The sequence below is a fragment of the Molothrus ater genome, chromosome 18, assembly GCF_012460135.2.
Source record: "Molothrus ater isolate BHLD 08-10-18 breed brown headed cowbird chromosome 18, BPBGC_Mater_1.1, whole genome shotgun sequence".
Taxonomy (NCBI): domain Eukaryota; kingdom Metazoa; phylum Chordata; class Aves; order Passeriformes; family Icteridae; genus Molothrus; species Molothrus ater.
Genome location: NC_050495.2, coordinates 7,712,046 through 7,726,710, shown reverse-complemented (window position 1 = coordinate 7,726,710; position 14,665 = coordinate 7,712,046). Strand labels below are relative to the sequence as shown.

The following is a 14,665-nucleotide window of genomic DNA, read 5'->3' as shown; positions in this document are numbered from 1 at the left end:
GTTTGTGGAAGGTGACTGCATCTTGTTCCACAAGGCTGAGGCTGGAGCTGCTTGTATAGTGGGGGCAGCTCCTCTTCTGTGTGGGAGGTGGATGATGGTGGAGAAGTGCAACTCTGTCTGGTAGCTGTAATGAACACCATCACCTCCCCTTGACTTGGGATCACTCAAAATTAGGCTTTAACTTTCAACTGCAATGTGATCCTCCATGCAGCTCCTGAATAGTAAAGAAATAATCAAAGAACTACATTATTTAAAGTGTCACCACACTCTAAAATGTGTAAGGCCACATTTTACTTAGAAAAGCCTGGCAACAGTATCCTGGTTCTGTGTTTTAATGTAAAGAACATCAGGCTGGGTGCTTAAGGCTTTCAGTCCAGCAATATTCTCTGTTTGCAAGGCACAGCTGGATAACAGACCTTAATTTGCATGTGTGTTTTTCCTGAAATAATTTTCAAAGTCTTTGATGTTGCTGTTCACTTTTGGTCACTTTTTCTTTGATTTCCATCTCTCTACGGAGCAGAAACAATTATTTCCAATCAAGTATCAACAGTGTTCAGCCTGGACTCCGTTGTCACTGGAGCTTTGTGACGGAATCCAGCAGTACCCTGGCTCCCAGCACACTGGTGTGTGTCTAATACGCTTTGGAAGGATGCAGATGCTGCTTTGTGAGGCAAACAACAAAACTTTCATGAATGAATTTCGGTTTCCGTGACTGTGGAGATGACAAGTTAATGGAACCATTTGCACTGTGTGGATAAGGATTTACCCATGTGATTCCCCTCAATGTTCATGGGAGCTGTGCAGCTGAATCCCCGACTTTCCACGCTGAAACTCAGCCCTGACTCTCCAAGGAGAAGGGCGCTAATTGGATTGTCGAGTTTAAATCCTTCAGCTCATCAGTCTATGGAAAGGATTTAGCACTGGCTCTGTAAAAGGCTTTACACAGCTTTGCAGTGCAATGTTGGGGAAGTTTTTTTTCCTTTCTTTCTTGTGATTAATTGTGAGGCTTGAGGTGACAGGAGACATAATGAAATTCATAAATGCCGAAGGCCATCCCTAGTCACATTCCTGGCTGTTGGTTTAAGTTAGAAACTGACAGAAGTGTGAACAAATCAAGGGTGTTCTGATAGCCTTTCAGTTACAGGGAAGAAAAAGTAACTGACAATGAGAAACCACTGGAGGTGGTTTAATGGGTATAAATTTTCAAGCAAGAGTGATGTTTTACACTGATTCAGATTCTTGGATACATAAATGACTTACAAACAGACATATTCTGCCCCCACTGCAGTTTGAGGGATTCCAGTCCATTTTTACAAAAGATATTGGCACAAGTTATGCCAGCAACCTGCCAAAGGAAAGGTGTTGCAAAACCTGTAGCAGAACCCAAAGCAACTTTGGTCTTTGTGACTGGCCTTGTTCTGCTTCTTATGAATTTTAAAAATACACTTTCTTCAATGGAAGAAAAAATTTATAGCTTAAACAAGTAGCATAAGAATTAACCAAGGACTTTCACTTCAGATTCTACCACTTCCCCACATGCATGTTGGAATTGCAGTGCTAGGAATTGCTTCACCCGTCCTGTTTTCCTAGTCCATGGCAGTGCAGGATGTGTCATGTCTGAGCATAGATGGACCAGACACTGATGCGCTGATCTCTGGAGCCGGCTGCCAGCAGTCTGTCCTGGGGCTTGCTGTGGTCTGAGAAGGACACGCAGTGGGCGGTTGCTGTGTGATAGTCCAGCACTGCCAAGGGCTTCAGCTTTTTCCACCCAAAGATCCTGATGCGATGATCCCACCCTGCTGTTGCCAAAATCTTCTTGTCTGGCCGGATGGTGATATCAGATATGCCAGCGTTGACGAGTTCGTGTGTTTTGTAAACCTTTGGGGAAAAGTTACAAATGAGCTCAAGTTGTTCAAAACAGAAGACAAAGGAATATTTTGGTGTTTTAGCAGGTGCTGTGCCCACCCAACACACCAGTGTCACACAGGGAGCGTGGAGCTTTTCACATGTGGACGGTGCTTGGTGAGAGCAACAATAGACAGAGACAGAAAACACCTTAAAACTTGAGCCTCCCACTTCCAGAGCAATTTTCATAAAGTAAACCAAACTCTTCTATGCTTTTAGTTTGTTTTGCATTTAAAGCTATATATATATTCTGTCACAAGTGAAGCTCTGAATTGAGGTTTTGAGTACAGCTTTGCCCTTTTCTTCTAGCTATTCTTGTATGAGCTACAATGTTCAGAGCTAAGACCATATATTTTCCCTGCTTCTTTGCAGAAGAATTCTCAGGCTGAGACCCTTCTGAGCTGATGCTTAAGCTACCTGCTACTTGTTTCTACTACTGTGGCCCCTCACAAAACCCCCAATAAGCTGTTGTAGCATTTACCTCAGTCTTGAGAAAGGAATGCTTCCAGGAATTGGGTTACAGTGTCAGGAAGTCTGCATTTCTAGTACTCCTTCCCAAGAGACTTCTATTTACACCAAATCCAAGGAGAGGATTATGGCCAAGTTATTGATTTCAGTCTTGGAAGCCTTGTGTTACTGTTTGGAGACTACTGGGGCACAGAGGGGCACAATTCAATTGGGAGGCATTTGGCTTCCTTCAGAAGGCACTGGGGCTGCACAGGACTTAGCCCCTGGAACGAAAAGTTTTTGCTTCACTGACACGAGTTTCTTGAGGCACAAAGCTCAAAATAAGACACCTTTGCTGTTCTCACCTCAGGTAACTTGTCTGAAACACCTGTGAAACATGCACACAAGAGTGTGTGTTTGCACTGGAACAGCTCAGCTTCTGTCAAAATGGGGAAAACACCTTTGGCTTATAAAGCTGGCCCTGAACTGCTGTTATTTATAAGTATTATTGGAAACAACACATTAATGCCACTCTCTCCTTAAGCCTGAGTCTGTAGCTATCCTGTACCAAAGCTTAATATCATCCAGTGCCTGTTTAATTCACTGTGTGGTGTTTACTGTTTGTCTGAGGCAGGAAGGGACTGACAAGTACATCACACCTGAGGAGCTTTCCTTCTTGAAGGACATTCCTTGATGCATACCTAGTACAGGGTTATAAAGACATATTATTGCAGGTAATTTTAACCTTTATACTGGATGTAGAAAACTCCAGAAATGTTGGTCAAGGTTGGTTTCAGATGCAGCTGAACACATCTTGGAACCTTACAGGCACAAAGCCACAAGCAATTATTTTTCAGCTATATAAGAACTACCCAGCTACCTACTCAAACAGCAAGAGCTGTGCAGTTTGGGAAGACAAAAGCTGAATGAAACTTGACATGCTTCTTACATGCTCTGTACATTTCTTTTTCAAAGACAACCTGAAGAATGTGTCTACAACGAATTCAGAGCAGAGGACAGCAAGTTCTGCTCAAGCCTAATGAGAAATAGCAGGCTATATGGGGGCCTCTTAGTGGGGCTGTGCTTTTTGTTAGTCCATGTGCTCCAAACTCCCCAGGGTAGGCCTAAAGCAGCATGGCCTCCGTGGAAGTTTTGTTGGTGTAAATGTCCTGGCAAGGGAAGGTTTATTCCTTACATCACCAGCCTGGCACATGGAGGATGGGTCTTACTCTGTAACTGAGACTATTGGCTCATGGCTATAACCAGTGCCAGGCATGGTGCTCCCATCATTAATGTCAATTATGTGGGCAAGATCCATACAGCACAATCAGGGCAACTGGAGAAATGGCATGTCCTCAGCAAGCTCCAACTTGAAAAGGAAGTCTGTCATGGTGATGCCTGTTGGCTATGGAACATGAGGGAACAGTGGGCATTTGTGCATGATGTGCAAATAAAAGAGTGAGAGAGAAAAACAACACAAAGGAGAAAACTTGCTCAAGGTATATGCAGCCAGGTGTAATCCTACTGCCAGCATTTGTGCCATCCCAGGACCTACTACAGTAAGTCACTAACTACAGCAGTCCAATACCAACACAATTTCCTAACCAGAAAACCAGCTTGTAATTAAGAAAACAAAGAGGTAAAAACAGGTGAGCTGCTTTCAGCCAGTCACAATCAAGGACACTTGCATCTACAGCCAAAGCATGTCTTTAAGCCTTCTGCTTATTAGGAAAATAACCAAAATAGCAGCAGACTAAGTTTTAGCATTTGGGGGAAAAGCCTCAGCAATCAAACCAACAAAACTTACAGTACAGCTTACAGGACTTTTTCTCTTGTCATATACAAAGAAGATTCTGTGGTTATCAGATCCTTAGTTCTGCTTTGTTTACTCACCTGCAGAAGCTGTTTACCTCCTACATTCTACCACAAACATCATCACATAATTACACTATCTCATCCAAATCAGAAGGCTCATAACCAATCCTATAATTTGCTGACAGTGATGAATTCAGCAACTTTCCTGTAGGAGACAATACAAACTTTCCTCATAGCAATAAACTCTGCAGTTCCCTTCATCATCTATTCATTGCCACACTGGAACACTGCCACTTAAAACAGAGCTCAGTACCATCATTGCATCATTCCCTCTCCAACAGCAGATATCTGTGCACCACAGTTACTTATTAAAACCTTTTAGAATAAAAATAATGTGCCACTGAGTGGCTTTCCAACGTCTACCATTACCTCAGGTACCTGGAATGTCAGGGAAAAAAAATCCCCATCTGGTTTATATTATTAATGCAATAGTGGAAAAAAACTTAATCTATGTCTTTGACAATCTCTAGTGCTCATATGAAAGATGCATTTTTTTAGGGCATTCATGCTCCCATGAAGCACAGGAGCATGGCTTGTAGCTTATAATACTTGGCGTTTAAATTTCTTCTGAGGCAACCTTCTGTCCCTCAGTGTGAGGTGCTGAAGGTGTAGCTAATCTTACATCCCCTGGGAATGGGAATATCTTGTGAAAAACGATACTTGCAATATTTCAGGTGAACAACTGTTTCTCCTGCAAGTTGTACCTGTAGCCCTGCATACCACTAACTCCTGAGTGAAATGTGCTGTAAAGAGCAGTATTTTATTTTAGGAAAAAAGTTTTTTTTAATATGCAAGAACAGCTTTCTCTCTACCACCAGAGTATTTGAAAATTTAAGAAGCCTGTCATGATGTCACATTTCTGTCACCTTTACCTTAGAGAATGAGTCTCAATACCAAGTTTCTTACTGGGATCGCTCACCTTCCCTCCCCTTGTCTGAGTTAAGGACACCTGGTGCAGATGGCGACAAGCAGGGGGAGGCTGGGCAAGGGCAGGGCAAACGTCCAAAAAACCAGCAAACCCAAACTGAGACAATTGTGTATCAGACACCTTCACTACTCAATCAGAGTGCAGAGTGCCTCTTTCATGTTGTGTTGTATTGTGTATTAGGGTTCAGCCACCTCCTCAGGGAGTGCCATGCCCTCCAAACTTCACTGGGATTGGATGTGTTTGCCCTGTCACCCCAGAAATGCAGGTGCTGTGGTGATGCCTCACAGATTCCACACCTTTACAGTGTCCCCAGGTGATGAGTTAACACAGGATGTCCCAGCATGTGCTTTTCTTCCTGTAGCACCATTCAGAAAACAGCATCAACCTGCTGTACTACTTAAAAAAAAAAACCTCCATAAAAGCTGCAAGGCGGAACAGCAATTATTGTTCTCCCTTGAACTGGTGTATCCAGGAGATTCTTCTCAAGGATGACATGGGCACACAGGGGCTGATTCAGGCCCTCTCCGTTGTTCACGGGACAGCTGCCACTTTAAAAATGTTAAAGCACCCAGCAGTGGAGACTGTGCATGGGCAGTTTTAATTTTCAGAGCCTTCTTGCACTTTATTTCCACACCTACATTTCCAGATCGTACTTAACGCCTTGGCACTGTTGGAACACTTGCTAAAGTTGTCTAGATGAAAGCAGTATTTATGGCCATTCCCTAGCACAGCCTGAGCTGGGGATTACACAACCTCTCTCTAACCCAGCCATTCACAGTAGCACAGCTCAGACTTGAACTGGGGCAGCCAACTGCCTGATTTTGTGTCTCTGGCTGAGCCCTGTAGGTGCCAAACGAAGCTGGGTGCCTAAACCTCATCTCCTCTTGGTGCTAGCTGGGCTACTCCTACTCTTTCTGTTTGAGAAGTATTTAATGGAATACTTCTGTCTTTCCCACAGTGGAAGGCTCGTTATAGCCATTCAAGCAGAACCTTTGGAAAAGCAATCCTTTGTTTCTCATTTTTATAACTCATTTATAATGTTTAGGACATTCCGAGAGCTGGATACTACCAATGTGATAAATGAAGATACAGAGGCAATGGCTTGAGTAATGCTAGGCCTGTGTGACTGTTGCAACTTTGGTAAAACCAGAAACATGTGAGAGAGGGTTTTTTCCTTTTTTTTAAAATCCTCACCATCTTTTGCTAAGTCTAGTCACATAGCACAGACATTCTAACCAGTCTGTGATTAATTAGCTAGAGATCTGCAACAACTCCTCTTCATGACTAAATATTTTTTTAGTCTATCAAACTGTTAGTGCAAAGTGGGATAAATGACACTAGAGGGCCAGTGATCCTGACCTGGAGGTTCTGTTGCTCATTGAGGCTCCAGATGCTAAGCACCTTTTCAGATGAGCCTGAGATCCCCTTGGCCTTCTCCGAGTCAAAGTCAAGGCTCATCACTGGCTCCTGGTGGCAAATGAGTCGGCTCAACGCTTTTCCTATTGACACATTCCAGAGGACAACTGATCCATCTTCATAGCCAGCCAGAAGCACAGGTTGTGAACCACAGCTGAGCTGATTAACGAAAAATAAAATTGTTTGAGAAGTAAATAGTCTGTTAAGAAAATTACCATCCCTGTGTAGGTTTTAGTCCAAGCACCAAGAGAATAAATTAAAATGCTGACTGGTGAAAAGTGAAGTGAAAAGAAGTTTAGGTATCTGAATGTCAAATTTTGATATTCCATCCACTTACAGAAAGCATTACTAGGTAATATGCACTTACAGGTTTTATATCTACATATCAAATTCTAAATGTTATATATATTATACATATTTAACATACGCATACATATATATACACACACATATAGAGGGAGAAAATTTCTCTCTGAAAATCCAAACTATTGCTCTCTATAACAACTGAAAAGAGCCTGACTGAAATTTTCAGGAGCTTTACTTCATGGTCTGAACTTTGTTTACACTTCATAGAAAAAATTCCACAGAGCAGCTGAGTAGTCCCAAGCAATACAAGCCTGTGTGGGCACTGAGAAGTGCCATGCTCAGGTATTCCAGCTCCACACTGCCAGGTGCAGGGCTGCCCAGAGGGATTGCCTGCCCAAGTACCCCACAGTGCTTGAAGGCAAACACTGAACCTCCCAGCAGGAACTGCTGGGTCAGTCACCAAGGGGTTAATGGGCGCCCGAGTCCCACTGTAACCAACTGAAAGCTCTTTTGATTAATGATGTCACAGGCCAAAGGGCAGGGCACCCTGGGCAGACACCTAATTTATTTAAGCCTCTGAAATAACTCAAAGAAGGGAACATTACTGGATTACATGTCACACTTAAGGAAAATATTCATCATTGCTCCAGCCAAAAGACTAATGATCTGTAAGCAGTACCTGGTTACGAGAGTGAAGATGCAAATCCCCAGTGGAAAGCAACTAAAACAACAGCATCTGTTAATGCCAGTTGTTTCTTTAATAGGAGAAGAAATATCAAAATAGACATTGGGATTGTTACCACCTCATGTAGGCACATCTAAGAAACGTATCCAGCAGGATATTTCCAAACACTGTCTGCTCCTACAGGATTTGTTTGCTCAGTATACAATTAAGATAAAGGGCATAAAGAATTAATTTTTACCAGTATCACATTATTGAATGAGGTCAAACTCGTTGGCTGTCAGTGTCATGATACAGACCTGTAGTGGCCAAAGGCTCACTGCCTCTACTAATGGTGCAGACTGTTCTAGCACTGGTTATTCCCTGCTCTGGGGGAAGTTAAACTAACAAGAGATGGGTGGTCTGAGTAACACAACTTCTGAGTACCAGCCTCATGTGCTTCCTCGGCCTTACTCAGCCTAGAAAAGTGTTTGAGGAATAGAGCTCAATGAGCAGGGAGCATCGTTCTCCTTAAAAGAAGGAAACCAAGGGGAAATCCTTGTAAATTTAGGAAATCCCCTATATCATCCTTCTGAACAGGTGTGTCCACACCTGGGATCTTGGAGGAGCCTCCTTCCTTCCTTTAAGATCCTTTTTCCTTTGAAAAGGCCGGGAGCATGCTCTGGCTAGAAAGGCCCATAAGGCAGATTTCTCACAGTGCCCAGAATTATGAACAATTTTTCTGTCAAAATTTTGATTTGCTAAAATAATATAACTTCAGAGCAATGAATACCTTGATTCATACATTGCGTCAGATACGTGTGAATTAATGTTAACTCATCAGGTATTTTGGATGAAGAATATCTGCTTTGGATACCAGATAGCAAAAATGTTTTAAAAAATCTGAATGAGCATTCCAGATTTTATTTGTACTTAATAAAGGGTAAAATCTTCAAAGCAAAACAAAGTATTTAATAGGTACTTTTAAGTTTAAAGAAAGCCTCCAGTTTAAGCATAAAAATCCCCCACAATTATTTGTGCTGCTCTTCTGTGAGCACAAGACTCCCTCAGAGCTGGGCTGTCACAGAAGTTGTGGCTGTCATCAGGCAGTGAAACACGTCAGCTCCTCTCCCTGCTCCAAGTGGGATTGTGGCTCCCACAGGAGCTGCTCACCCTTGTGCAGATGGCAGAGACAGGTGAGTGCTCAGCATTGTGGGAATGCCAAGCAAAACCCTTTCTTTTCTTGTGCTGTGGGGATTGCACTTTAGATGTGAAAAACAGTAATTTGCAAGTGAGATCTACAATTGGTATGTTTTAAAAGCCAAGTCCTGTTTCCTATGAAATGTAGGTCTCCCACACTACTTCTTCTTAACTTCCCTAACCATATGAAGTGTAATATTTCAATGGGTACATGAACTAAAACAATAAAAGTTATTGAAAGATCAGTGGAGCTCTTGGTCTGAGCCTGGACTCACCAAGCAGTGCTTCACAAGAGCCTATTTATTTCAACTCCCAATAACAGACACTGCTGGAGAGAAGTCTCACCATTCATGTTCTGTTTCAGTAGAAAAATTAAATTATAAATCATTGCTCTTCCTAAGCAGAACATTTTGTTGTTGCATTTGGATAATTGTCAAGGAAGGAAGAAAAGGTGATCTGCTGTCAACTCAACGGGAATAATTGCAATAGTTTATATAAAGTAATAACTCGGCATTTCCAGTTTCGACATGTATTATTCTTGTTGAATTATTTTGTTTGCACCATTATGCAATATGATGCCTTCCCCAAGGAGTGCAAAAAATTTAAGGGAAGACTATCCTTACTCCTACAAATCCTACTCCACCCAATTAGTAATAGCGGGAAGGTGTGAAACTGAAGGGACAATGTATTTAAGAACATGAATCTTCAAAAGAAAGTGAATGAACTAATATCTTCAAGGACAAACGTAGAAAAATAAGGGGAGGAAAGTGCTCAAAAGAACAAAATAAATAACTGCAAGATTTTTGACTGCTTAGGAGAAGCCAGTGAGGCTTAATCTACAAGCCTAACCTCAGCTGCCTTCTGCTCTGTAGTAAGGTTTCTCATTCACACTGCGGCTGGGGAGGTTTGTTGTTTACCTGCATTGCAGAAAAAGATGATGGTACCTGGCTGCAGCCCCCAAACTCTCATTGGCCAACCACCCCAAGCACTCTTCCTTCAGACCTGTATGGGGCTCTCCTTGTCAGCTTCTGTTTCAACTTGTTAATTTACTGTGCCATAAGCAATATCAAAAAGTCTCTTAGGCAACCCCTGAGTGCTGGGCTGGGAGTGCTCATCTCCTGGGTATGTCTGCATTGCCCAACAGGGCCTGTACAAAGAAATCCTGGAGGGCTCTGTTCAGGAAGGGCTGCAGCTGGGTGAGCTCGTGTTCTCCTGGTTTATGGTTACAGGGTTACTCACAGAGCCACTTCCAGTGCAACCACAGAACAGAATGCAGAGCATCACTTTGGTGCACCACATGCAATTATTTCCCTAAGGGTATCCTCTTCCTAAGTTGCACATATTTGTAAAAGAGCAAATACAGCTGTGAGACTCTAAGAGATTATCTATATTTGCCTGGTGCAGTCTAGGAAGTTATGGTGAGTTCTCAGAGTCAGAATCTGAATGGAATAATTTAGCTCTCCCAGTTCCCAGTCCTCTGCTTTATCCCCACTGGCAACAAAATCAAAAACTATATAAAATTAAGACTCTGCACCTGCTCTGCTTCCTAGAGGAATATCAATATTAATGCATGTAGAAAATATGGCAAGACAGAGGACTTCTTATACAGGCAAGAAAAATTTTCAACACTGAACATTTCCACAGTTATCACCATCTTATTAAAAAATGGAGGAGACAGAAAGACCCATTCATTTCATCAGGCACTGAACATTGATTGCATTTTTAGGAGGAACTTTGTTTAACAAAAGCCTAATCAGCCTATTTAATTTCCTCTTATTTTTTTCCCTAGTTTTTAATTACAGCATGGAACTTCAACTGTGGCCTCTCTTGGCTTTTGTCTGAAGTCAGCAACTGAATTTCTGTAGATTTCAGTCAGTTCAGGATCTTGGGTGAAGACACTGAGGCCTCACTTTGATTGATAATATTTTCAACTGAAACCAACACAAATGTTCCAATGAGCTTGCAGGAATTACACCCCTGGCATTTGCTCAGTTGGTCCTGTAGATCTGTAGCAGTGTGCTGTCAGGGGCTTACATGGGAATCAGCTTTGCCACCAATTCTCTGGAGATTTCAAGCCAATCATCTGAACTCCTTCCTCCCTCTATTGCCACCTTTTTGTATTACTTGTGTTCACTGTTGGCAGCCCATAAACATTATTTAGTAAATATTTTGCAAATGTGTGGTTTTTTCACTAATTACTGTTATTTACTTTTTTGTCTGTAGTCAGTACCACCATAAATATTTTCTTCCTATTGTATGTCTGGAATAGAAACGTTCAGAGTGTTCCCTCATCCTGAGGGCACTGAAGTGAATGGAATCTGCCATTAAAACCACTGTTTTTAAGCAACCCAAACATTTCTCATCAGTCTTAATGCAGTGAGAAAACCATATCAAACAACTGGCTTTGGTAAGTCACTCATTTTCCTCTTGATTGATGCAAAAACTGTATCTATCCTAAGGATACAAAGCTTTCCTTGAGCATTTGCAAATCTTCCATTAAAGCTTGGAAAGCTCTGAAAGTTACATTAAGGATGTTCACAAATCTTTCCCCCCTTTAATAGTATAATTACTTGATTGGTTTGATTATAAATCAAAATCCAAGTGAAGAAAGATTCATGTGCTTCATATAAAATGAATCACAGGGAAAACATTTCACAATTAGCAGGCACTCTTGCCTTACCTGCCATAACTTCAGACACATGGGCATGCCCAGCTTGGCACCCACCTCTGGTTTCAAGGTACAGACTGACGTCTTGGATGGCAGCTCCAAAATCTGAACCTGACATCAGGAAAACAAGAGGAGTTGGTCAGGCTCCAGGTCAAAATTCTGTTGTTAAAAACACAAGTCCTTTAAGGTGATTAAGGTTAGTATAAGCTCTTCCAGTAAAAACTGTCTGGAGGAAACGGAGGAATGCATGCTAAGTTGGAGCTGTAAGGGGAATCTACAGCTACCTAAAGAAGTGCATTGTTTTAGGAAAGACCAGACAAAACTGCTAGAGTGAACACATCCTCTTCTTCCACTCTTCTATTTAATTACAGCCTTCTTTTCAAACAGTGGATGTCATTGTAGACACAACAGATAATACTGCAGACTGCTTCATCTGAACACACCCCCTCTGCTTTCCTTCTCCTTTTTCCAGCTCTGTTGCTAATTTTTTGGCTGTATTCACCTGTGAACACTTGCATTCTCTCCTCTGTGCTGCTGTGGTAACACAGAGCTTGCATGGAAATACAGACAGTGCGTACATGCCAAGGGGATTTTTTATTTACTGCTGACTGCAGTAACAAATTGTAACCCCGCAATCACCGGCTAAGGCCGGCTGCAGCAGCCTCTGCACACAGGTATTCCTAACACAGCACTGTCAGACCTGTCTAAAGCAGGGTCAGAAAATGCTCTGTTAAACACCTGCTCTCTCTACAGAGAAGCTTCCATTGTTGCTTGCTCCAATGGTAATGAATCATGGACCTGGCTTGTGTGGTTTTGATTTTTTTTTCTTTTTTTTGAACATTGGGCAAGTTGTTCCTCTGCCAAGGAAGTAGCTCATTTCCACCTCAGGATGCTGGCAGGCAAGATCAGGGGAGTCTGCCTTTTTAGTTTGGTACTGGAAGATTTTGAGACTCTTGATTGACACAGCAGTGCCTCAGCTCTGGGCTGGTTCTCAAGCCTGGAACTCTAGAGAAACAGAAGCTCTTGGGTATCAAAAACCTGCTGCCAGGAACGTTGCTGTTTCTCACATTCATACTTAATCAACAAGGTGATCTTTTCTTCTAATTAAATAAACAATGGTCTGCATTATGTGGTAAAATTAAACTACTTGAAACATTTGATAAATCCAGCATCACCAGCCACTCTAGGCTCTTCCAGAATGTGCAAGAGCCCAACAGCGCTGTTGGACAGCCCCAGTTGTGTGAATTTCCTTAAGCATCTGAGATGAGGTATTACACAAATATGGCTCCTCTGGGAACCATCCATCAAGACCACAGCAGCTGCAATGGCTTTCTAATCCCATACCTTTAGTTCAAAGCTTGCCAGAACATCTTCCTATTTCTAGAGGCTGTCAGCCAGCCTGCCAAAAGCCAGCTGCACTCTAAGACTGTGAGCAGAGTGTATTGCACATAACATACAGAACACTTTTGAAAGCCACTGAGCAATAGAGCAGGAAACTGTTTTCCAGATTTGAGGAATAGTGACTACAGTCAAGAGCCATCTAGTCTGCAGACCAAACCTGGGAACAGACCAAAGTCTGATCATCTGGGAATTCTGGTTCTTTGGAGCTTCACTCTTAACAAAAAATGCTTTTCTCTTGTCAACTTTCTTGCTATCAACATAATGACCAAGTTAGCTATGGCAGGAAACAGGCTATAAATATGAAGATGACCTGCCCTCATCTTGCCTCTTTCATCACTGTCTCTCCAAAGGGCATTGCCTCCTAGGCAAGACCAAAACTGCAACTTTTAAGTAATAAAGAAGGGTAAGTGTGCTGTGATAAATTCACGTCTGCAGGTTAAAAGAAAAAAACAAACCTTCTTTGCTTTACCTTGACTAAAAACAGATGAAGTGGTACAAGGGCTACAGTTGGGCTTGCAAAGACCAAAGACAAACAATGAGAAAAGCTTGTGCAGAATGCAGGCAGGCATGAGCTGCTGCCTGAGCTGGATTGACAGTTCCAGAGACTGTCTGCGTTAAAGGCAACTGAGCCTTAGAAATAAATACTATTTCACATATTTTGACAACTGTAACCTAAAACTTGAAGTTCCGTGTTTATACTGGTTTTGCTTAATAGGAGAAAGATTTGCCTTTGCCTGAGGTTAATAGTGTTCCTGGGTGGCTAAAACTGGCCACAAGGAAACACACCCTTTCTCTTTTTCACATTAATAAAGCTTTTAACATGTTTCTGGCAAATTTGCAAGAAAAGTGCATGTAACTCATAATTGGTGATTTAAATGCAATCATGAACAAATAAATGCCTGTTCAGATCTCATTATTTATGGACTGAACCTCCTTCAAGACAAAATTAGCCTTTTTTTGGACACCAGCCAAGCATAAACACTTATTAAGTCTTAATTTTAATCATAAGCTGCAAATGTACTGTGTCTCACACAGTGCTGCCTGTTTGGAAGCACTATATATTATGGGAGCTTATGTGAATTTATTGAAACGTGACACAGTTCTAATGCAAAGGTTCACACACAGAGTGGAACTCTTCTACCTCAGGAGATTGCAAATCATTGTCCTCTTGCAGGGCCCAAGCAAACAAATGAGGATAAAACAGAGATGAGTTGTAAGCGACACCGGGGTAAACGTCTTCTATTTGGGTCAGTTGATTATTTAATTCTTCATTAGCGGGACTTCTCCAGCTGACACGAGAATGCACTTGTCAATTTTGTTTAACTTAAGTATTATTGAGCACTGCTTTAAAATGGAGGGAGTTCTTTGTTTGATCAGAACAAGGTATGGGACTGCACCAGTAAATTCAACCATACATGTTGTATTTACTGGTGCAGTGTCTGTGTCTGCAGGCATATCCAGTTCTGTAAAAGGGTGAACATTCTGGCTGTGAGTCAACAAAGTACTTAGATATGTGCTTAACTTCTGTATAATAAAAATATCACATTTTCTTGCAATACAGGCACTTATTACTTCATGTATAAAATATGCAAACTTCAGTTTCAAGATACACAACCTATAGTCCAGAAAAGCATGTGAACTTTTATGCTCGTCAGCAATTTGCATTTAGCTACTGTATTTAATTTCATATTTATGCCACTTTTTTCTTCTTTCATAATTTTGGTATTTTGATGTCAAGTATTTGGTATTATTTTTGTGTGATGTCCTCAAACAGTCTGTAGTAGAATACAAAACTGTAATTTTAACAAAGCAGAAATGGACATTGCCAGCAAAGCTGTCAGGCAGTGAGTGCTGCAAT

At 41.7% G+C, this 14,665-nt stretch overlaps 1 protein-coding gene across 1 annotated transcript in view; it reads right to left on the bottom strand.

Moving 5' to 3' along the window:
* Positions 1–1,165: 1,165 nt before the first annotated feature.
* Positions 1,166–14,665, bottom strand: part of GNB1L (G protein subunit beta 1 like) — a 43,371-nt gene continuing 29,871 nt past the window's right edge. Inside the window, exons 5-7 of the mRNA XM_036393531.2 lie at positions 11,419–11,517; positions 6,515–6,730; positions 1,166–1,878 (exon numbers count right to left, since the gene is read on the bottom strand). Of these exons, the coding sequence (XP_036249424.1) occupies positions 1,612–1,878; positions 6,515–6,730; positions 11,419–11,517 (582 nt within the window). The 3' untranslated portion in view covers positions 1,166–1,611. The remainder of the gene's footprint in view (positions 1,879–6,514; positions 6,731–11,418; positions 11,518–14,665) is intronic.